The 24507-nt window shown below is 34.0% G+C and overlaps 1 protein-coding gene across 1 annotated transcript; it reads right to left on the bottom strand.

Moving 5' to 3' along the window:
• Positions 1-24507, bottom strand: LOC144974581 (interferon-related developmental regulator 2-like). Its single transcript, XM_078917586.1, has 12 exons — positions 24308-24507; positions 21726-21854; positions 16534-16627; positions 15208-15288; positions 14463-14658; positions 13465-13515; positions 11812-11987; positions 10126-10234; positions 8252-8386; positions 7481-7612; positions 6809-6898; positions 1-6095 (listed from the first exon to the last, which is right to left on the bottom strand). The coding sequence occupies exons 1-12, from the start codon at positions 24336-24338 to the stop codon at positions 5997-5999; spliced, it is 1323 nt and encodes a 440-aa protein (XP_078773712.1). The 5' UTR covers positions 24339-24507; the 3' UTR covers positions 1-5996.

A 24507-nucleotide genomic window follows, 5' to 3' on the forward strand; every position in this document is an offset into this window, starting at 1 on the left:
TTTGAAGAAGCTTTAAACTTTATTTAGTATTCATTTATATTTACATGAATCAAAAGTGAAACGCCTTGTATAGTACACGCTAAAATATTCTAACTCACTGCGAATGGGTGATGTATGTAATGATAGACATAATCAAAACAACGTAGGTCAGATAATAAATTTAAATATAATCAAAATAATTCGAAGACCTTTACACACCATCAACCCTAGATTCCATTCCGGTACATTAATATAAAATTATATGAAATGCAAAACAAACAGTCAGTCAATCTTGCCTCAATGACCAAATCTATTTTTTTCTTGCATTTAATTTATGGCCAGAAGACAACCAAGGGATGCTACTCATCCACCAGAACTGTAGATTTTTACCAATACTGAGTCGCCTCCCTTTCCGTATATTTAAAGTAATATCTTCAATCTGTTTTTTTTTTGTTGTTTTTTTTGTTTTCGTATTGGATATATACACATCCACAGTGATATTCAGTCTGAACTGAATGTCAGCCAGCTTATGTAAAGAAAAAAATAATTGGTCTTTATCTTCTAATAATGGTGGCTGTTTTTTGTTTTTTTTTATGTTAGAGCAGGCTTGACTGTATAAAAGCATTAAGTTAAATTTACTAGAAAAAATTAATAAACACCCTTAAATATATAGAATCGAATTACCCCAGAAATAATGATAAGTCATCATGGTACAGATGGTAATGGTATGTATGCTGTATAGTAAGGATGTGATCATAAGTTAATGCCATAAAACATTAATCGAAGACATACAATTTAATAAAATGATTAACAATATTTTTAAAAAATGCATAATCTGTATTGTTCAAGGGGAAATGTTTACATCAAACTAAAGAATGCAAACGTTTTTTTAAACCCACAACTTTATTGCTCTTTCCAATAAATCAATTATTTTCTTTAACTTTAACTGGCCTATTTTTGTGCATAATAACAGACTTTATTACTGGACTAAATTTGATCGATGAAGTTTCAAAAGATTCGTCTTGGCATTTTTTAATTACCATGATATATAGTCACTATAGTAAAAATGAGTGAATCTGCGTAATTTACACACAAAATTTGACAGTTCTCCAATCGTGGTGAAAAAAAATAAATAATAATTTACCAATCCAAAATACAGACAGTACAAAATGTCCATCAGTTCTTTCCTCAGAATAATCATTTTTTAAAAAGATTTTCAAATAGACACTGGAAGCGAATTTTCTTTTTTTGGAATCTGACTGCATGGATATCGGAATTAGGGCTCTTATAAAAATCAAACTTCTTTCTTATCTATCTATTATTTAAAATGCAAATCTATCTACACAAACAGTTAGTCATCAGTTGCATAATTTTAAATTAAAAATTCATCATAATATGATTTAGGGAGTTGGAGAGGGGTAGGGGGTAAACACAGACTGCTTCTTTGAAAAAAGTATAATAAAATTAAAAATTGGGAAATCGGGACTGAATAAGCCACCACCAGATCACTCTTTATGCAGTAGCTTTATGCAAACCACATGATACAACTGATATAAATACATGATGATAACCCACAACTTACTCTGCATGTTCGCCAGTCGAACCATCATAATGAACTCTCTACCAGCAAAGTGTCATGGGAGTGTCCCGTTCCCATTATTGCTAGCTTGGTGAAAAAGTTAACATAATGCCAGGTAAGAAATGCCTGAAGAATAGGATTGAGAATTTTTGGAAATGCCCCATTTTAATGCCTATATTCATAATTATTCTAATTTTTTAGGCGTAGCGTGGCTCAGCAGTCGGTACGGTCTTTGCTTCGTACCCGAAAGGTACCGAGTTCGATCACAGGCCGCTGCGCTGTGTGGCCTTGAGCAAGTCACCTCGCCCTAGCTCAATTTGTGGCGCTGCATTGCGACTGACGCCTTGGTTATTCTAGTCTTCCCTTGGAATAGACCCCAGAGACCAATTTCCCCTATGGGATGAATAAAGGGAAATTAATTTAATTTTTAATTTTTTGTTTGTTGCTTTAGGTCTCTTCCAACACAATTGAGGTTATATGAGAGACCGCTGAAACAAAAAAACAAGCAATCTAACACTAACAAAAATAGTACAAATGTAAATCAAAATCATAACCTAAAGATATCATAAGCTAAATTATAAATAACCAAGAACAAACAGGCAGAAGATTTACAGAAAAAAAAATATCTCCTGTCAAAAATACAATCACAAACCAAAGAAGCAGGATAGGCTAGTAAAGAGAAGAAGAAACGACATCACTATCGGATCGTACACCCATGCGAACATCATAGGTATACGATTCAAGGGTGATGCTCCCATCCAACCACCCGCTAATTTTTAATTAATTCATTGCGAAACATCAAGAAAACTGTAATCAAGAGACAGTCAGATAAGCGGACTTGCAGAGTAAGATGGCCATTGCATAACATCTGACCAAAAAAAAAAAAAAAAAGATTTAACACAACTCATTCAGACCTCACTGTGCAGAATGCTAACTAACAAGTATTCGAATAATACAAACGAAAAAAATATCTTAACTCTCACAAGAATTGAAATGAGAACCAATTTTTTCCCTTGCCAATTCATGGGACCACGAGAGAGAGAGATAAGATAAAAATGCTTTCACTTATGAAATTGCATATATATACATAGCCAAAAGATGTTGAAATTGGTGTTGAAATGCTAGATAATAACGCCCGGATTGCATACTCACACCATGCTCTGGTAAAGTTGTTATAGGTATAATCCAATATTTGGTTTATTAATCGCCACTTATAAAAAATATCATCGCCCACTATTGCTGGTCAATGTTGCATTTCTACAAAAGAGTTGACTGACAGGAAATAAAACTGTAAATAAACCAAATGCCAATGTAGTAATGTTGAATGTTGAAAATGCCGTCATAAGTTAGCAGCTACATGTGTCTATTGCATGGAGGAGGAAGGCTTGGAGTTTTTGAGTATTTGCCTCAAAGAAGGCACATTTTATTGGGACATCGAAGATAACAGAGAACCGGTTACATTTACTGTTTGAGATGGAAAGATGATATAAGACAGATTGTCCCACAGTTCTTATTAACTCACTCAACCCTAATACCGACTATATCCGTAGTTTACCCAGGTTACTTTTATTCCATGCCTATTTATTACAATTTTCTGAGACAAATTATAGGCGTAGTGTCTAATGTCTTTAGTTTTTACATGTTAATGATAGTTAAATAACACTGTCTATGTATATGCTCATTTTAAATATATTATTTTCCAATTTTGAAAAGTAGCAAAAATCTCTAGGATTGAATGAGTTAAAGTAGGGAAAATGTTGAAATGTTGAAATGGAATTAAAGCTTTGGAAAAGTCGTGATGAGTCCGATGGAAGAATATTATGTTTTTTAATGCCGTTGAATGAACTTGACACTTGACGCATTGATAATGGCCCTGAATAATGAATGTACCCTGATGTGTCAATTAGACAAAGCATGATTATTCCAATGACATTAACCAAACAAAATAATTATGCCCTTCGAGAGAAAAAGAAAACAGCCCAAGACAAATATCTACACGAATGCAGGGACAAACCAAAACTAATAATTGGAATACACACAGTAGCCATGGCTCTACATTAATTCAATGACAAAACACCTTTATAAATTTAAGCTTAAAGAACTACATCCATTGCTGCCAATCTGCAATGCCAGTAAATAATGATCAGACTATTCAAGTCTTTACCCATAAATTTGAATGGAAAATCAAGTCTTTACCATAAATTTGAATGGAAAATCAAGTCTTTACCATAAATTTGAATGGAAAAAAGTTACATAACACTAAATCAGACTACTATACATCATTAAATCATCAATTAAAACCAAAAAAACAAAAACTATAGGGAAAAAAAATTAAAACATTCTTACAGGATTTTAAAGATCTTAATAAAATCCCAGGAAAAAAATGTAAGATGGCGTTCTTTTTTTCATGAGATTAAGATGACCCTCAACTTGTCTGTGAGTCGAGACAAATTCAAAACTTCAAAGTATCAAGTTAAAGAATTTAAGACAGGTCTGTATCATTTATTGATATGTCAAGCAAAAGTTTCAGACCAAAATAAAGTAAGGTGTCTTGTCTTTGTGCAACAATAGAAGAATAAACTAAGCAGAGAAAGCATGGCCTTGGGACGGACATAAACCATATATCACACAAAACATTATTAGACGACATGAGGGTGATTGAAACATTCCTCTTGGCTTTTAGGTTTAACAGGAGTACGATACTTATCCTGCAAATAAACCAGGCGTTCTGCTCGTCATTGTCTAAGAATAAAGTTCATCATTCATAACAATTATTCAAATCTCTATTATCATCATACTGACATTTCCTTCCTTGAAACTTGATAACTAAAATAACATTGTAGTGGAAAATGGAAGCAAACAAAGACCTGGAATAAAATAGAATTATGCATAGCGTTACCAAATATATATAATGCAATTAATAACTGAAAATACAAATCGTACTTGTAAATCGGCGTGTACATAAAACTATCTAAGCAAGTTCCAAAAAACTGAAAAGGTAAATTTTTAAAAAGTCCAACAACTCAACAAGACTAGTTAGTCCACAAGTAAGGATAACAACAACAACAATACCTTGCAAGCAATCATTCATGAATCGAAAAAGATTTTTAAAAAGAGAATCCTTTAAGTTATAAAACAATTAATGCTATACAAAGAATAAAAGAAAAGGAATGAAACTTTACAAATTCTGAAGCAATTTTTTTCTCACTACAATTAAGTCTCCAATAATTTTTTTCAGGGTATCAAATATTATCTTATTTTAGAGAAGGAACATGTTAACTTTTTTTTAAAAATACTATCACTGAAGTTCAAAATTGAAGGAAAAAAAAGATGCCAAAAACAGAGGATTGAAAATCATTTTCAAAACAAAAGAAAATCTAAATGGGGATATGGGAAGCCGTAAAAAAAATGTTTTATGATTAGATCTCATAGGATTGCTAAAGGATCAATACAGAAATATAAAAAAATAAATAAAATAATGGGAGAAAAAGCAAAAACAACCTCCAACTCTTGTCCAAAGTAATTCGTTTGACAGTTAAAACGGGATGAAAATATATTTTCATAGGATATGGCATCTAATTTGAAAATCTCACAGTAACAACCATTCGAACAAACAAGTAAACAAATCATGTCAACAGAGAATTAATAAATTAATGAACGAACGAACACAAAGGATGGATCGGGTGGAGTCACAGTAGAATTAGTTGCTATGTACACGGTTTTATTTCATTGATGCTAATCTGTTTGGATAATTTGTTGCATACAATCACAATCATCAAAGTGTTTTTTGTACAAATCAATTCAAACTTAAATACATTCAAAGCTTATTTCCCGCAAATTGCTACCAGAGATTATATTTGTAATTAATCTTTTTAAAGTTCAGATATTCATGTGCAAAGCGTAAAAAAAAAAAAAGAAAGAAAGAAACTCTCTCCTTAAATCCCTACTTATCTTTCGTTTTAAATATTCCTACAAATAGTTTAAATTGAAAAAAAAAAAGCAAACAATTATCTTTCCATCTATTGGTAGATAAATGTAATAAAATGCTATGGATATGAATCCAATTTACTGTAAAGCACAAAAAAAAAAAAAAAAGAAAAAAAAAAAAGAAGCACATTTGTTGGTAAAAGTCAAATAATTGACAAATTTAGGTCGTCCAATTTTGATGACTACAAAATGGATCCTGAGGATTTTGTTTCGACACAATCAAAAATCCATTTACTCATCTGTAATTGTTTAAATGCTGAAAATGCAATAAGCTATATTAATATTTACGTTGGCACATAGAAATCTCTTCAAGTGGTTCTCTATCAAATGACTAATTGCCTCATCAAATACCGCTTTAAAACAAAGTAACAGAAGGGAACTGATTGTAATTATCTTTAGCCAAAGTGAGCTTTACAGAAGAAGTCACCACATATCTACAAAAAGCCAATCATCAATCCATCATCAGTCCATAGGTGGCTGCAGATCTCTTGTCCCTGTGCTTGGCCCTGACCTTGCATCGAGCTTTACAGGAAGCCGCATTGATGAAAGTCTGGGTGGAGAAGGAGAGGGAGAGATATTTAATAATGTACAAACGGTTCAAAATGGTTGCCAGGAATAATAATAATAATAATAATAATAATAATATAATAATAATAATAATAATAATAATAATAATAATAATAATAATAATAATAATAATAAAAAACATAGATCTTTATTGTCCAAAATAAAATAAATAACAATAAAATAATAATAATATATAATAATATAATAAACATACTTATTTCCATAAAAGAAAACATCATGTTAAAAAAACATTTTTGTTAACATGAAACTGACACTGTGTGATGGACACCAGAACAAGATCCCACTAAGAGGAATACAGTCAAATGTTTATAAATCATGTGTTAAAAATAAAAAAAATAATATTACATAACAGAAAGATGATTTACAAGGGAAAAAAATCATTTCCCAAAACTATAAGAATACATATGACTGCATCACTCCCAGCCAAGGACTCTGGCCAGGGTCAGGACGAAACTTAAGTAAATACATTCCAAGACAAAGACAGAAAGCAATTGGAAAACAGATACAAGGGAGTAGATGACACAGCAAATACCTCCCTGCCCACTATGAGAAGTCAGGAACCCCACCCAGAAAGACACAAGGGAGTAGAAGACGCAGCAAGTACCTCCCTGCCCACTAGACTATGGGAGGCCGGGAACCCCACCCAGAAACAATGGGATGTAATGGTTGACTTACCCTTTGCTGTTTTGACATGGCATGCTTTTGACTGTACTCGTTGATACTGGGAGGCCCCAAGTCAAACATTTCCCTCAACAAAGGATTTGCCTGAAACGTGGAATAAACGCTTATTATTATGAGATTGGCAACAACTGAAAACATTAAATTTTACCCTTTTTAAACTATAGAAAACATTGAATAAGTATCTGAAAAAAAATATTAATCAAAATAAATTTCAAAGATCTGTTCTTTAATTTGTCAGTTAAAATCAACACCTTGTCATTTATTTATTACTTTAGAGTGGTGTATTCCAAATTAATCGTGGATGACCTTTAAATTTAGAAGGACAAACCCCATCTTTTATGCGCTATGCAAGTAATATAGAAAAATTTGTCTGGGCCTCAATTGGGCCAATATTCTATATGACACCCCTTCATCCTGCAATATGTAACCATACAAAATCAATGGTGACCAACAACATCACATAACTCATAGTAATTAAAATAAACTTTATAGAACAACTGAGTATTGAAATAGACAAGCGCCGCAGAGCACGATTAACGTGGACGTTTAGGCACTAAATATATTCATTATTTACTTACTTACAATCAAGACTCTCTAAAGTTCCATCGGAGATTACTTTGAAACAGAAATGATCAAGCCAAAGATATAAATCAAATTTGTTCCTACCTTCAAATGAGATGAGATTCCGTTGCTAAGAACTTGACAAAACATTTCATACTGTCTCTTCTGGGCCCATCCAATCAGCTCCAACTGGTTCATTTTGCCGAGGCGAATAGTCTCAGTGGGACTCTCATCATTCTGTTGTTGGAAACGAGGAATTTTCATTATACAGTCTTGTCGATAAGCAATGTCTATCTTTGTCTTCCAAAAGTTACAAAAATCATAAAGTAGAAGACCTATAATTGATGACAAAACACTCACTCCACTGGCACAGGTCCTTTCATCTTTATCAAAAATAGGTACTTCTTTGTCTAGAGCTTTTATTTTGGGGCATTTATAAAAAATAAATCTTTTCCAGGGTTCAGACTTCACAAGTTAATGTGGCTCTAAAAAGATTAAAGAGCTGTTAATTTCATCCAGTCTGTAAATTTAACTGGTAATATAACTTTAAGTATAAAATACAATATGACATTCTTCTAAAGTACTGAGCGTTAGTTGGATCAAAAAATTAACAGTTCTACATTTTTTTTGTAGGCTTTAACCCACTCAGTCCTAGAGATTTTTGCTACTTTTCAAAATTGGAAAAAAAATGAGCATGTACATAGTTTTATTCACCTACCATTAACATGCAAAAACTTAAAACATTAGCTTTGATACTACGCCTATAATTTGTCTCAAAAAAATGTAATAAACAGGCATTGGATAAAAGTAACCTCGAGTATACCACGGGCATAGTCGGTTTTCGAGTTGAGTGAGTTAATGAGTGTATTTTCTTACCAGTACAGAACTGTAAATGTCCCTGAACTGTGACTTCTGTTCCCTTCTGTCCTTCTTGCCATGATGTTTCTTGAAGTCAGTAGACAGTTGTTTCAACAGTTCACAGAGGGATTCCTCATCATCAAATTCAAAGTCCTGACAACAATGACAAAGTAAATATGTAATAAAATTGACAAGATAAAAGAATGAATGGCAAAATGTCTTTTTATTTCCAGGTCCGCGTGCCCTTTTCACCGAGAGATTACTTGTCCCGGTAGAATAAGTTTTACTACATATTGTTGAGACTGTAAAAGCTAGAGGACATGGGGACATGAAAAACAAACAAAAATATCATGACCATTTTCTTTTAAATGGAAGAGAAAAAAAAAACAAAAAAAACAACCACATAATCACTTTATGCTTAATTAATGCCTTTTAATGAAGAAAATATGGATGTTTCAAATTTGTTGCTTTTTCTTGATCAAGTCTGGTTTGTGGTTAATTATATGCATATTCTTCATGAAATAGGAACAATTTTTTAAAAAAATACCCCATTATATCAATACAAAATGATGCATTTTGAACAGATCCAATCGTAAATTATTGTCTCTTAAGATCAAATAAACCATGGCTATTTCTCAAATTTAACTGTGAAAATCATGTAAATCCTGATAAATCTAAAAAACTTCCATTCTGCTCTCCATAAATATTACAATCTGAAGACGAAGAATAAATTATAAGGCTCTCATCTAAAGATTTAAACATGGATCCCACACCTATTCTTTAAAAAAAAAATCAAGGTTTTTCTAAGTTATTTTCCTAGTTTTCAGGGCAGTGCACAGCATATCTTAAACAGAGGCTCTTACCCCCAATTGCCCCAAGGAGGAATCAGAAGGCATTAAAAGAGGAATTTGAGACAAAAAAGGAGAATCATTATCACCCAACGCAACCCAGGCAAGTCCTTCAAACTTCCCTCCACAAAATGAAGAACTCCCTGCCTAGAACTAGAACTAATTCAGACAAAAAATAAATAAAATAAGGTAACCACAAGGCAGAGATCTGTTCAGTAGCCAGACAAACCCCAGTTATATCTTATTTTGCAGCAGGTGATGTTGAGTATCTGACATTTTAGCCTGCAACAATTTTTTAATAGTGGTATTATATGAATTGATTCCTTCAATATAAAAATAAATTTCCGTTTTTTCAAAACACATGTTTTTCCTGTTTTCAAGGTCTCGAAAAACAAAATCAAAATTCCCGTTTAAAAGAGTTTTGAGCATATTTCCCCTCATGTTATTTAACAAGGGGCAAAATATCAAGGACTGTCTGGAAAGACCAAATAAAACCCCCAAAAAATTAAAAAAGATCCCATGTCTCACCAGAAGTAAAACTATATTTAACCTCTGATCCAAAAGCAAGCGAGTGACTGACCACTATAATATTGATTTGTGTGACTGACCACTATAATATTGATTTGTGTGACTGACCACTATAATATTGATTTGTGTGACTGACCACTATAATATTGATTTGTGTGACTGACCACTATAATATTGATTTGTGTGACTGACCACTATAATATTGATTTGTGTGACTGACCACTATAATATTGATTTGTGTGACTGACCACTAAAATATTGATTTGTGTGACTGACCACTATAATATTGATTTGTGTGACTGACCACTATAATATTGATTTGTGTGACTGACCACTATAATATTGATTTGTGTGACTGACCACTATAATATTGATTTGTGTGACTGACCACTATAATATTGATTTGTGTGACTGACCACTATAAGATTGATTTGTGTGATTGACCACAATAATATTGATTTGTCAGTCTCCTGAAATGGTTGATTTACAATCATAGATAACACGGCGCTTACTTACCTCGTCATTTTCCCTGGCCAGTTCAAACATTAGGGCAAGGGTTTGACCAGCAGCAATACGCAAATCAACATCAGAACTTTGAAGAAGATCGGGCAACATGCTCATGTGTCTGAAAGAAAATTTGAATATTCCAAGTTATTTCGCATTACCCAATTTAAGAAATTTTTTTAAAAAAGGTTTTAAAATCAAAAATCAAGTTGATGGCATGAGTATGGTGTGCAGACTTACTTATAAATAGAGGTGCCTAAACGAGTCAATAAAATGGAGATAAAGATAAAGGGAGTAAATTTATATTATATTCTGTGTTTACTTGATAAAGGCCAAGGGTCGAAACGTTTGTTTTGTGTTGTTCATTCATGAGTCAGATTTACTCCTTTTATCTTTATCTCCAGATTTACTTATCCAGACCAGCCACTGGCTGAGCTCTTGCCTTTCGGGTGACATGACATACAACTCATGCTGTGTATAACATGTAAACCTTACCAATCACACAAGATAGCACAAGAAAATCGACAGATTTAAGAATTAAAAAATTTTTTTTCATCATTCTCTCAGCAGCAGAGAAACAGCAAAATGTCCCGAAATCGACTTGATAACTACAGCGATGAGACGCAGACCGCCTCCTGCGTCAAACGTTTATTGCCTACTTGACGAGCTCGACAACTAGACCAGCAGGCACTCTACTACATGGGCTGGATTCTATGCCCATTGACGAAATTGTGACTCTAGCCAGGAACAGACGTGCTTGGTCCCAATATGTGAATTCCCTGTGACCGTGACACTTTTATGCTGATGTAGCATAGCACCTTATGGGTGCCGTACTAATGTACAATGCAACTCATACATACTCTCAGCAAGACATTTATTTTCTTTTTAAAAATCTATTGAGTGGTAATTTCGTAACTTTAACTTTAAAAACAATTGTGAGTAGAGTCTAAAATGAGTCCCAACAGCTTGTAGTTTAAAAATATGAACTTTAATCTCAGTCAAGGTGGTGTGCCAGTTCAAATGTAACTGACAATTCTTTATCCCATATTTTATTGCAAATTCACTCTGACAGCAGTTTTTAAAAAAGGCATTGGGTCTTCTGGCTTCATGAACCTAAAAGACTCTAGTCTGAGAACAATCAAGAAGTGGAAACACCAGCCACAAGAAAATATGATCAACACCCTGTACGTCTTTCAAAGCTTTGCTTGTGTGACTTATATAAAACGTGTTTGTGTATAGTTGCAACGACAGGTACTATGGGGTCAATCCTCAACTTATAAATTCAGATCCAGAATTTTACTAGTGAACAAAATGTGTAAAATAAAACATCTGTGACCCACTGCCTCAATAAGGCATTATGTGTGTTGTCCAGGTCACTTAGATAGTAAACATTAAATCTAATGTCAAAAATATGAAACTTATAGTTCGTGTTTTATTGAAGACAATGAAATGAATAAAATGCCATATATTTCTTATTTCTAAAGTCCACTTTCTGGCCCCTGGTTCATCCTTACATAAGGAGGAGGTGTATAATATTGTCCTGACAACATTTCCTTTTTAATACACAGGACTTTACTTTACTTTTTTCTTAGCATTTGACCACAGAAAAATATCACGTGAAAAAGAAACACCATAATTTTAATCAATTGCACATGAAAATTTTATCGACAAAGCACAGATGGAAATAAAGGCACTTACTCGTCAACATGCTTTTGTACTTGGAAAGGCGGAGCAAATGCCAACATGAAGGACCATGCATTGAGCGTCTGGCAAATCAACCAGCTGTCATTAGGGGAGATGCCAGGTGAGTTCTCACCCATACCGTAACCTCTACGGAAAATTGTCTCCAGGACCCCTGTCAGCAATTTGATAATCTGTCATAAGATAAATATAAACAAATAGGAATGAGATAAATAATTTTTAAAAAAATTTTCTTTTAATTGTTTAAAATAGGTGCCTAAATGAGCCAGTAAAATGGAGAGAAAAATAAAGTGAGTAGATGTGACTCATATATAAGGGAACAACACAAAACAAAACAAAGTTTCGGCCCTTGGCCTTCGTTCAATGAGATATATAGCATGTTACAAAAACATATCCATATAAAGCACTTCAGCAATTGAGTCGAATGGGTGTGCTTATTTGTTACAAACATAATGAAGAAAATAGGGTAAATGAACTGAACATAGCCTATGACTGGCTATGTATATAATTCAACTGTAAGACTATTATAACTGTCAGGGAGATCGAGTAACCTTTGCATTATTAGCAATACCCCTTCAGGCTTCGAGCTTTACCAGTGAGTTACATAAAAGATATACTTTAAATTTGGCCATCTTTTCTCAAGGTACCAACTGTACTAAAATATGCAAAGAGAGAGAGAGAGAAAGAGAGAGAGAGAGAGAGAGAGAGAGAGAGAGAGAGAGAGAGAGAGACAGAGAGAGAGTAGTAGTAGTAGTATCGTTCGGCTACACTTCTATGTTCAAAGTATCAATCCAGGTTCGGAAGTCATCATCATATTTGTTGATGGTTTCAAATCCCCCTTCCAGTTTTGTCTCTGGGAAATCTAGTACGAGGTGGTTTGCATCTTGTGGTGCTTGGTTGCACTTTGGGCATGTTGGTGATTCTTGGAGCCCCCATTTGTGCATGTTGGCAGCTGTTCTTGTATGTTTTGACCGTAGTCTATTTGCAGCTACCCAGTATTTTCTTGGTTGATCCTGTGGACCTGGGAAACTTTTACAGGGATCTTCAATTAGTTCCCCTCCTGTTGGTTTATTCCTTTTCCATTCCTCGCACCAGGCTTTTTGCGTGTTGTAGTTTTCTTTCTTTGATAGGTAGAAAGGTGAACGAGATTTTAGTCTTGATGTTGGGGACGCAGTTTTGTATATGGTTTGCAGAGGAGTTCCACTATCTTCTTCAGCTCTGGATATCCATTTCTGTGTTGCATCCTCTCTCCTCAGGTGGGGTGGTGCTATAGCGCTCATGACTGGCAGCCATTGTGTTGGAGTTGATTTCAGGCATCCAGTTACTATTCGTATAGAGTTTCTTAGTTTCGCATCAACAAGGTTTGTATGGGCACTTCTCGTCCAAACAGGAGCACAATATTCTGCCACACTGTAGCAAAGGGCCAGGGTTGATGTTCTGAGAAGAGTTTGCGATGCTCCCCATGTTGTTCCTGCCAGTTTTCTGAGTAGACAATTTTGTTTCCCTATCTTTTTTGCTGTACCCTATAGTGAGAGAGAGAGAGAGAGAGACAGAGAGAGAGAGAGAGAGAGACAGAGAGAGAGAGAGACAGAGAGAGAGAGAGAGAGAGAGAGAAAGAGAGAGAGAGAGAGTGTAAAGGAAATCAACTACCTCCGGGTCATCACAACACAAGACACAGGATACAGCCAGACTCAATGCACACTGGGGATAGAATAATAAATTGTAAGGATAAAAAAAAGACGAACTTAAAAAGTAAATGCTAAATCAGAATGTATGCAGACCTGACTACTTGAAAATTGAATTAAAAAAAAAACTTTTCATGGTTAAAAATTGTAGTCAAGACAGTCAACTTCGAAAATAAACAGTTTACTCACACAAGGATTAAATAACACTTCAAAATCCTTAAAATTATGTAGTCTGGCATCAACATTCATTTTCAACAAGTTTTAATGACTTAGAGATGCTCGTGAAGTTCTGAATTTGGAGCCAAAATTTCGTAATTGTACAAATTTGTCATAGTAGTAGACAGGTCCATGGATACATAGCTGCCAACCCACCAAGCTTATTAAGAGGGAGTTTTAGTCAGAAAATCAGGGAGATTCAGAAAAAATCAGGGAGATACATAAATGTATAAATCTACAGTTCAAAAGACTGACAGCCTATCAGGTTGTCTCTTAGGCAAGGTATAGTTGAATTAATCCACTCTTAAGCGAAATGACAAAGTAGCCTACACATGCACTTAGAACACAAACAATCTCCATCCATGAAAGTCTCTGGCAACTACTAATAAAGTAAACATACTTGATATCAAGATACACGATGACTTAAAACAGTTTTAGAATGACCAACAATTAAGTTTAAAAGTTTTTTTTTAAATGTGAGAGATCGGTGTGACGGGCGGGAGCGCAGGAGACGAACTAAAAATGCGGGAGTCTCCCGCAATTTCCGGTAGGATTGGCAGCTATGAGGATATGATATAAAAACTAATTGAATTTATAACAGAAAAAAATCTAACCACCTTTGAAATTGCGATCCATAACATAGAGAGGCATTTGGCTAGCCCAAACATTATGTATACAAATTCCATACACTACGATTCCAAAAATGATAAAGAGGACAAGATTCCTCTAATCTTGACTTAAACTTACAGATGCCCTTGCAGCATAACCAGAGGACTCGTCCGAAAGAAGGGTGGTCAGAAGAGGCTGAGTCGATGTGAAAATGGATTCCGCATCAGCGCCTAACTGCACAGTCAACAAACAGAGGCAAGATGCAGCCAGGGCCATCTCCTCACCCTTCCCTTTTCTCAGACATTTCACCAAACAATCCATGACAGTCTCTTTCCTGGAATTTTAAGAACAGAAAAAAAAAACAAATTAAATATCAAAAAGTAAGAGTAATACTTTGTGTCGATGTAAAGCGACAAGAGCCTCATGACTAAAGGCACCGTGCAACTGTGTCCAATATTAATATTATTATTCAAAATCAAAGCAAATAAATTTTATTTTACTACAAGTTATTGAGCAATAGGAAAGGTATCAAAACTCATATTTTTCTTTTGGACATAGGAATTAATACTAAGTCATATACAGTCAAGTCTTTCTATGAAGACCAGAAGAATTTTAAGATAAGATACAGCTTATTTACTACCCAGTGAAAGAGATTTGACTTGCTTCACATCGAATGATAAACTAAGCAAAATGGGCTGACAAAAATAAAATGTCGATAAAAAAAAAAAAATATATATTATGGATTTTAAAACATGGATATCAAGAAGAAGAATTGTACTAAGGACTCCAAATGAACTCATATCCCAAACACGTAAAAAAAAATACACAAAAGAAAAATGGAATGATGAACATATAAACCAATATTATATATAAATTAAAATACCTGTTTTCCAGGAAACCAGGAAAGTATTTGTGTTGTAAGGATTTCTTTATTCCTTTAAGAGCATTCACTCTTGTAGCTGCACTGTGAAAATGCAATGGATACATATAATATTATCAAACACTGACAAAATGTTACAAAAAAAAAAAGGAGAAAAGAAAAGGCAGAAGAGAAATCATCAAACTACACACTACAATATGTTGAACACTACAATACGTTAACTGAATGGGAGGGTGTTAACAGGCGCTCATTCTTAGAAAAAGAGTTCTCCCAACATACTGCTGATAAATTGATAACAAATAAAAATAAAATAAAATAAACAAATAAATAAAAATTTTGTAAAAAAATTTTTATAAATTTAATAAAGCAAAATATTTCCAACAATTTTTCAAATATTGAGAAAGAAATTTTTTTTGGGCCTACTTATATATGCTACATTCCAATATTTGCATATATATAGATAAATATTTTTTTTGGGCCTTGCTTGTAATCTAAATATTTTTCTTTTTACTCAATTAGGTTTTTCAAGTGTTTTGGTAATTCAGGTTTTTGTCATTTAGAGAATTAGAAATTGTGGCCTGTTATTGGGTTATCTAGGAATGAATATTGAGGCCAATCTTGATAGCTGCTATTAACGGCATGGCTGGAAGCTGGTTCCGATGGTGAAGTATTCTTGTAACCCGACTCGGCATCAGACATTCTAGTTCCATTACAAGATTGACCACTTTTTACAATCATCTCATCACAGCACATAATTATTAGCCATTTGTTGATTAGTTGAGTATTTGACAATTTCATTAGATGTATTGGTCTCATTCACCAGATGTCATTGGACAATAATAGTGCGTTTTCATTGGCTGACATTTTGCCTCATAAGCGGAATATCTCTATTTTCATTTCATATTTTAGCTCACAGCAGGATGTTGTTATTGTTAGCTAATTATAAATTGTATTCTTGTTCTGTTTAGACCCTTTATTGACAATATTGATACATTATTATACCAATTTAATTGTCCTCTGGTATAATTTATGTTGATATACAAGGTTTCTATTTACTAATGTTACCCATAGCAAAAACAAACAAAATGGGTCATTGCTGTCATGTTAATAACAATAAAAGTGACGTTAATATATAAGCATTGTTGATATATAAGCTCCGCTCTCTGTAATAATAACAACAACAATAATAATAATAATAATAATAATAATAATAATAATAATAATAATAATAATAATAATAATAATAATAATAACAATAATAATAACAACAACAATAATCATAATAATCGTCATGATAGACACAACATTTTAGCATTTTATTTTTATTACCTTTTCTCTAAAGCTGCATCCAAGCAATCATTAAAGTTGTTTTCAAAATTTTCTTGTTCACTGAGAACATCAGCATTTTCATCATTTGCAGGATCTAAAGATAAACAAGAGAGATACACTCACTATCAGTTTAGGAGATAAAAAAAAACAAACAAAACAAAAAACAAAAAAAGTGAATTTTTAACATGAAAAAAAAAAAAAATCTTTATTGGCACAAACAGACACCTTTGGTTTGATCTCTTGTATGTCTTCAAAATGAGTACAACTACAACATAGTCTTACCAAAAAGTTAAAAAAAAAAATTTGAATTGATTGGTAAAATATGGCAACCAGCAATTTGCTTCCTGTATCACTGGGTAAGAAAAACTTGGCAATTCTCCTAAAGATAGATAGTTTAAAATTAAAAGCACCTTTCCAAGTGATTGTATTGATTTTGGAGATCCCAATTTCAAAGTTAATAAAGCACTCCCAAACAAAGTGATTGGTAGCTGTCATGAATGCAATTGAGGTTTCTTTTTGTGTGGCTATGTAGTATGAAACTCGGATCAGAATGTCTTGGGTTCAAGGCTCACTCAGCGCATAGTTAAATAATAATAATAATAATAATAATAATAATAATAATAATAATAATAATAATAATAATAGATCTTTATTGTCCATAAATATGGCAATTTGTCATTTAGTTACACTTGTTATAATGTTAAACGATAACTAAGATTGAACAGATATTTCACTCCTACTTATTCTCTCTCTCTCTCTCTCTCTCTCTCTCTCTCTCTCTCTCTCTCTCTCTCTCTCTCTCTCTCTCTCTCTCTCTCTCTTCTTTCTTTCCACACGTGCGATATACACAACATAAACATATTCATTTCGTTTTCAATTTGTTACGATTGTGGCAATTCGACACCAAAAATTATCATCATTATCAATTGGTCAGTTAATCTTACATTAAATAAATTAATCAGTTAATCAGTCAACGAATCAATCCTTGGTTTTTCTGTACCATATGAAATATTCAAAATTTTTATTGCTGATGGAACGAACGTTGATTTATACTTGTTAGTTCTACATTTAATCTGACAAAACCTTCTCCCAGATGGTAAAAGACTAAATTCATGGTATAAAATATGTTTTTTATTGTTGGTAATTGAGAATGCTTTCCTTTCTATTGCTTTTCCATGAATTCTTTCTACTCCATCAAGAGGATGGTTTATTATTTTTGATGCCTCTTTGATAGATTTTGAAATTTTTGATTTATCTTTAAGTCGGCATCCTCCAAACCATATGGTGCAGCCAAACGCAATTACACTTTTAATCAATGATTCATAAACTCTTAACATAGTTTTCTTCCTTACTTGAAATGTTCTCAATTTCCTTAGGATGTATAATCTTTGGGCAACTTTCTTAGATATTATATTAATATGTTGAGAGAAATTGAGGGAACTATCAATGGTTATTCCTAAATATTTAAAATAGTCAACTATCTCAACATCATCTTTACCGATCGCCACACACTTTAAGTCGTTTTTATTTTTTACACCAAACACCTGTTCTTTCGTTTTTTCAACATTTAATTCAAGCTGATTTTGTTTACACCAATCGGTGAATATATTTATTTGTTTGAAATAATTCTTTTCGGTAACTTTATCTGTTAATAAGCCAAGAATAGCAGTATCATCTGCATATTTCACTATAAAACAATTTTCAAAGGATGGTCTGCAGTCGTTGGTGTATAAGATGTACAGGATTGGGGAACTCACACAGCCTTGGGGACATCCGTTCGACAACGTTCTTTTGTTGGAGATATGTTCACCCAATTTTACACATTGCGGTCTATGGGTCAGAAACTCTTTATACCATTTAATAAGGTAGTTTGGAATATCCATGCTGCACAACTTTTGAAGCAAAATATCTGTGTTCATGGCATTAAAAGCTGACGAAAAGTCGACAAACAGGATTCTGGCGTAATTCGAGAGCGTTTGGACAAGGTGTTTCGAGATCAAATTTGTGGCGGTTAATAGTGCGTCTTCAACACTGAGATGTTGCTGGTATGCAAATTGGTACGGATCTAGCAATTTCAGGTCATAACATTTTTGTAGGAGCTCAGATTTTAAAATTTTTTCTAAACATTTCATTACAAGCGATGTAAGCGCCACTGGACGGAAGTCATTCAATACGGTCGGACAACGCTTTTTTGGAACTGGAACGACAATCGATGTTTTCCAAAGTACTGGCACTGATTGTTCATCGATTGACCTTTGAAAAAGTTTTGTATAAGGTATAGCCAGTTGTTGGTGACAGTTTTTCAAAATAGTTCCGGTAATGTTGTCTGGTCCTGGTGCTTTATGTTCTTTACATCTCCGGAAGAGGGAGCTTACGGTTTCTTCTTCAATATCTGGAGGTGGCTCATTGTCATTTGACAAACAGTTGTGAACAGGTGGGAGCCTGTCAAAACGACAGTAAAAATCATTTAATTTGTTGACATCAGTTTTCGTTTTTCCTTGTGGGAATGTTCGTTTCTTTTGGTCTACTCCTCCCATTTGTTTTATCATCTCCCATGCTTTCCTTGCGCAGCCCGATCTCAGTTGTCGCTCCATTTTATTTTTGTATTCAACCTTCTCTTCTTTTATTGTATTTCTGATCTCCTTTCCCTTTTCAAATTCTAGTTTAATGTCACCACTCATATAGGCAATTTTCTTTTCATTGAGTAAATATTTAAGTCGCTTTGTAACCCATGGCTTATTGTTAGGAAATTCTTAATTTCTTTTTTTTCCACGCATAAATCCACACAAAATGTAATATAACATGTCAAAGTTTCGGTCCATTCATCAATACTGTCACCTTCTACCATTAATGTCTCCCACCGAGTACAGTCAAAACAGCCGTTCAGTCGTTGGATTGCCTCTTGAGTCCAGATATGGCGATATACTACAGTTGGTTTCTCACTCTTTAATTTAGAGATGTACGTCGGTACTAGGTGAATGGTATTATGATCAGATGTGGCTATCGGTTGTTTTTGTAGCGCTTTGTAGGCGTTCTTTATATTGCTATAGCACAGATCAAGCGTGTTGTTTCCTCGTGTTTTGCAGGTGACGAACTGTTCTAGTCCAGCTATGGGCAGCTGACAATGATTAAAATCACCAACAATAATAAGTGGACTGTCCGGGTGACGTAGTAGTAATGACGATACATGCTCATTTATTAATTGGTATGCTTTCTCAATTTTTGCGCTAGGTGGAATATAAATATTAACAATGGTGACAACACGAAACTCTCGAGGCAAGTAGTGTGGACGTAGAGACAAAGAAAGTAGTTCAATATCAGGCGTGTCAATTTGATCTTTTATATTTACAATTTTACACCATCTATCATTCACGTATATGCATAGACCTCCCCCTTTGTTTTTCCCTAATGACGTGTCTCTATCCTACAAAGTAAAATTTGCCAAATCAATACTACTATCTGTGTCCATAGACGAAAGCCATGTTTCCGTAAGACAAATAATGCATGCATTTTTATAATCATAATCAAACTTGGAGAGAGCAGTGAGGGTGTCTATCTTATTACGAAGAGATCTAACATTGGAAAGTATTATTGAAGGGAGTGGTGGTTTAGATCCTCGTCTATGAAGTCGGTTTTTCACGCCTCCTCTTTTGCCCCTTTTCCTTTTCCCATTCATTTTCTTTATTATTTCATTGTGGGAAATAACGGCTCTCGGTTGTATTGAAAGTAAGGATGGCTTAAGTCGAAGAAGGTCGTCTCGGGAATAAATATAACTGTCGCCATTTTGTTTTCTTTGAGTTGACATTGATAGAAGAAAATATTGAGCAGAAGTGTAAGCAATATTATTTTTGTAATTCTAAATCATCATACCACGCTTAATATAATATTAAGCGAAGAATAGGTCTTCAATCAACAAATCGCGAAAAAAGATGAAAATAGCGGTGCAATTTTGTGTCGGAAGTAAACATAGCCGCTGCCATTTCGATTTCCTTTGGTCATACACATTGATTCGAACGATTTTTCCGAGGATTTGAAGCAGAATTCTAAACGTTAACGTTTAAAGTACATACCATTTATCAATACGAACAATCATACACTGTTTAATACGTAAATGAGTGAAATGTTGTCATGAAACAAATAAATACCAAAAGAATTCATCACAAGGTGTAACTGTGCGTCGCTATTCAGCGCCGCCATTTTGGAAAAAAAAAAAAAAATCATTGGAAAAGGCTCTTTACGCACATTCTTTCACCATTATCAGGTGAAAAATGAGTACCTGGCCGTTAACAGCACTGTCTCTGTCAGAAAAAATTGTAGTAATATCGCCTAACAGGCATCTTGCCCCATTCTACATGTTGGTAAAATTTCAGTAATACTAAATCTAAACCATAAAATTGCTACATGATACAAACATTCATACATAAAATAGACTTAATTGTTGACGACCACCATTACGAGTTAGTGATCGAGTTAGCTACTACAATGGTCGTGGAACCGAGCAGAAGTCTTTACAACTTTAAGGAAATTTTAAGAGAATTATTTTCTCTCCTTAAAATTATGGTAACTTTTTAAAAATTATTATTTTCTCTAACAGTGCGACAAAATTGTTGTGAAATCAAAATCCGAAATATTTCCTTCATTTCCAAAAGTCTGAATTGTCATCAAATTTCTGTAACAATTTTAAGAATGATTCGTAAAAGTAGTCAGGCATAGGTTTCTCCAATCCACTTTATATTGATTGGGTAGCTTGACCGACCAAAAATAAAACAAGAAGTGTCATAGCCAAGGGAAACAAGCAATGAAAACTCCTGACTTATGGCCACTGAAGTACTGAAGGACTAGATCGCTTTTAGAGTCAAAATTTGAGGGAAGATGAAACAGATCAAAAAAAAAAAAAAAATTCAAACTAAAAAAAAAATTGAGCTTTTATATAGCGCAATATCCACTAAATGTGCTCAAAGCACTTTACAAGGGGTCCCTGGTCAACAGCAACATTTAACACGTAGGACGGGACATGCCGCCTGTTAGGCGATATTACAATTTTTCGGGCAAAGACAACGCTGTTAACGGCCAGGTGAGAGAATGTGAGTAAAGAGTCTTTTCCAAGGATTCAACTATGCAAGGCTCGAACCCAGGACATTCCGATCCGAAAGCGAGTGTCATACCACTAGACCACATAGCAAACTACTTACCTAAGCTATGCCAGCTTGAATCATCAGATAAGACACTTTGCGTTGTACTCAAATTATCATCCATACTTTCATTATCATCCACTCTGCGTGAAGAAGGCAATGTCACACTACTTTCCTGGGCCTTGGCCCCTGCAATTAAAAGTGAGATAAAAATTAATTAAAACGGTTGAAGGGTATATAAAGATGGTATATCAATGAAACCATGTACAAGGACAAAGTTTCCTTTTTGAAATTTATTCACCCAGCAGGTCGAATGGAACTGAAAGTCCTGTCATGACATGAAGTCATCCAATGACACAAATCAATGGCTTCATTCCCAACCGTATAACTCAGGAAAACCTAATGTTCTATGAGTATGAGGGAGATTTTTTTAAAAACTAAAGACCATATATATAACAGTCTAGAGACATGAACTTGAACACTTTCAACGCATGTCAAAATAATATCTATCTTAATTCATGGACATGATATGTATTTGGTTGGAGCGTGATATTGGCCTATAACTAGCTATATAAATATATAATTAGAAATCTGCATATTCTGGGAGTTGAATAGTTTGTGAATGGAGTCATCATTATGTTTGGCACTTTTTCTTACAACACTGCTAATAACAGTCAACTAACAAACTATCAAGATTCACACTAACTAAATACTTTCATCAAATGATGTCAAATGATGATGAGCAACATTCATTGTCTTTTTCAATTTCTTAAATTAAATTTAAAATTGTATCAATTATCAATACGCTTTGATTATCCCCAGACACCTGTCTGGGGATAATGAAAATTCGTTATCCCCAGACACTTGTCTGGGGATAACCAAACTTCGTTATCCCCAGCCACATATTTGAAACTCTGCTCTTTTATACAATTATCCACATTCCAGAATGTGGAATGTTTCCGAATGCACATAGAAATAAGGAAAGTTAATAAAATATCTATAAAAACATAAAATTAACCAACATTAAATCAGTTGTTACTACATATATACAATATGCGTCGACTTCGAAGTGGGTGTCATGGCCGAATGGAAGTTTCACCAGAATCGACTCTGTGGGTTCGAATCCTGGTTCCGCCACTTTTTTTTTTTTTTTAATTTCGTCTTCTTTTTACAGAACGTTGCAAGGGATAAATGTCCCATCCATCCTCCCCCCACCTCTTTTTTTTTTTTTTGTGCGAGTCTATTTTTTTCTACTTTTTGTTTGACCTTTTGTTCCGTTTCTGAGCATGAATTGCTTAAAATTGTTTTTATTTTTAATTTTTTTAAAATTATTGTTTGTTTTTTTCTCCACTATCACTCTATCGGACCATTTGGTCGCTCTCTCAATATTTCTGTTTGTTTGCTTTTTAATTAATTATCCTTTTTAGATGCTTTTTGAGATCGGAGTGGGGACGAATATGACAATTTGCTAGAAACTAGAAAGAACTAAGAGAGAGAGAGAGAGAGAGAGAGAGAGAGAAAGAGAGAGTTTTTAAAAAAAAGAGGAGGGGGGAGGATTAATGGGACATTTATCCCTTGCATCGTTCTGTAAAAAGAAGACGGAATGTAAAAAAAAAAAAAAAAAAAAAGTGGCGGAACCAGGATTTGAACCCGCAACGTCGATTCTGGTAAAACTTTCATGGCAGACGACTTAACCATTCGGCCATGCCACCCACTTCGAAGTCGACGCATATTGTGTATATATAGTAACAACTGATTTAATGTTGGTTAATTTTATGTTTTTATAGATATTTTATTAACTTTCCTTATTTCTATGTGCATTTGGAAACATTCCATATTCTGGAATGTGGATAATTGTTTAAAAGAGCGGAGTTTCAAATATCTGTCTGGGAATAACGAAATTTGGTTATCCCCAGACAGGTGTCTGAGTATAACGAATTTTCATTATCCCCAGCTGGGGATAATGACAGCCGCCTTATCAATAACTAGGCCTAAGTTTGCTTTTGGTTCAAGAAGAAAGTGGAAATCAAGTTTTCATGATTTGCCTTGCTGAACCTCAACATTTGAAGGTGTTTAGCTAAGCATTTGATTGGAAAAGTTGAGTCAGACTTTCAAACCGAAGTGCCAGCTGTTGACTGTTGAAGCTGATAACAAAATAAGATAGCAGATGGTGACAGAGCAACAGTAACAGTGTCATTGGAGATGTGATGTCAGTGAACTGATATCTCATCATTACTGAATCATAATCATAGTCAAATATTTATAAATGTGTGGCCATATAAAAGCTTGATGGTTGAAAGACTAACACCGAAATTAGTTGATTCCCTTTCCATCTTCTCATCACATCTGAAAGATGGGTTGACCAGTCCCAGTCACGTAACCTCAAGGCTAACCTCTCGTGATCATGGCATGGCATGGCCTTGACGATGGTGGTTTTCCTTTTTATTTATCGACTTCAAAGGCCGATGGTGAACTTAAAGGGTATATTCTATATAAACAAAAAAATTTGGGTCTAAAAATTAACTACAAATGGATAGTCTATTGTGACAGTCTTGATTGACAGCAATGCTGAAGTTATATCAATGATCAAGAAGAGGCGCCAGAAACAGATGGCCGGTGTAACAAATCATAACTTGGCTTACCTCCACGCTTCTTGTTATTCTTCTTAGGCATTATTTGATGGCTTGTAAATCTATCCAAAAACTACTAGTAAAGTCTATAAACATAAGCCGACGTATATGAAACTCTCTGTGGAAGAATGATGTTGAATTTTGATTAAATTGTCGGGGAAAACAAGACATGTTTTAGAACAAGTGCAAGTGAAAATATGCACTAAATTTCT

Source organism: Berghia stephanieae, chromosome 6, assembly GCF_034508935.2.
Source record: "Berghia stephanieae isolate SIO BIC M18660-M18661 chromosome 6, UCSD_Bste_1.3, whole genome shotgun sequence".
Classification (NCBI taxonomy): Eukaryota; Metazoa; Mollusca; class Gastropoda; order Nudibranchia; family Aeolidiidae; genus Berghia; species Berghia stephanieae.

Excerpts from the sequence above, each read along its gene's own strand:
- LOC144974581 (XM_078917586.1), bottom strand. The coding sequence starts at position 24,338 with ATGCCTAAGAAGAATAACAAGAAGCGTGGAG. Across the intron at positions 10,235-11,811 it reads GTACAAAAGCATGTTGACGA|ACACATGAGCATGTTGCCCG; the intron begins GTAAGTGCCTTT and ends ATTTTCTTTCAG. Across the intron at positions 8,387-10,125 it reads TGGCCAGGGAAAATGACGAG|GACTTTGAATTTGATGATGA; the intron begins GTAAGTAAGCGC and ends CATTGTTGTCAG.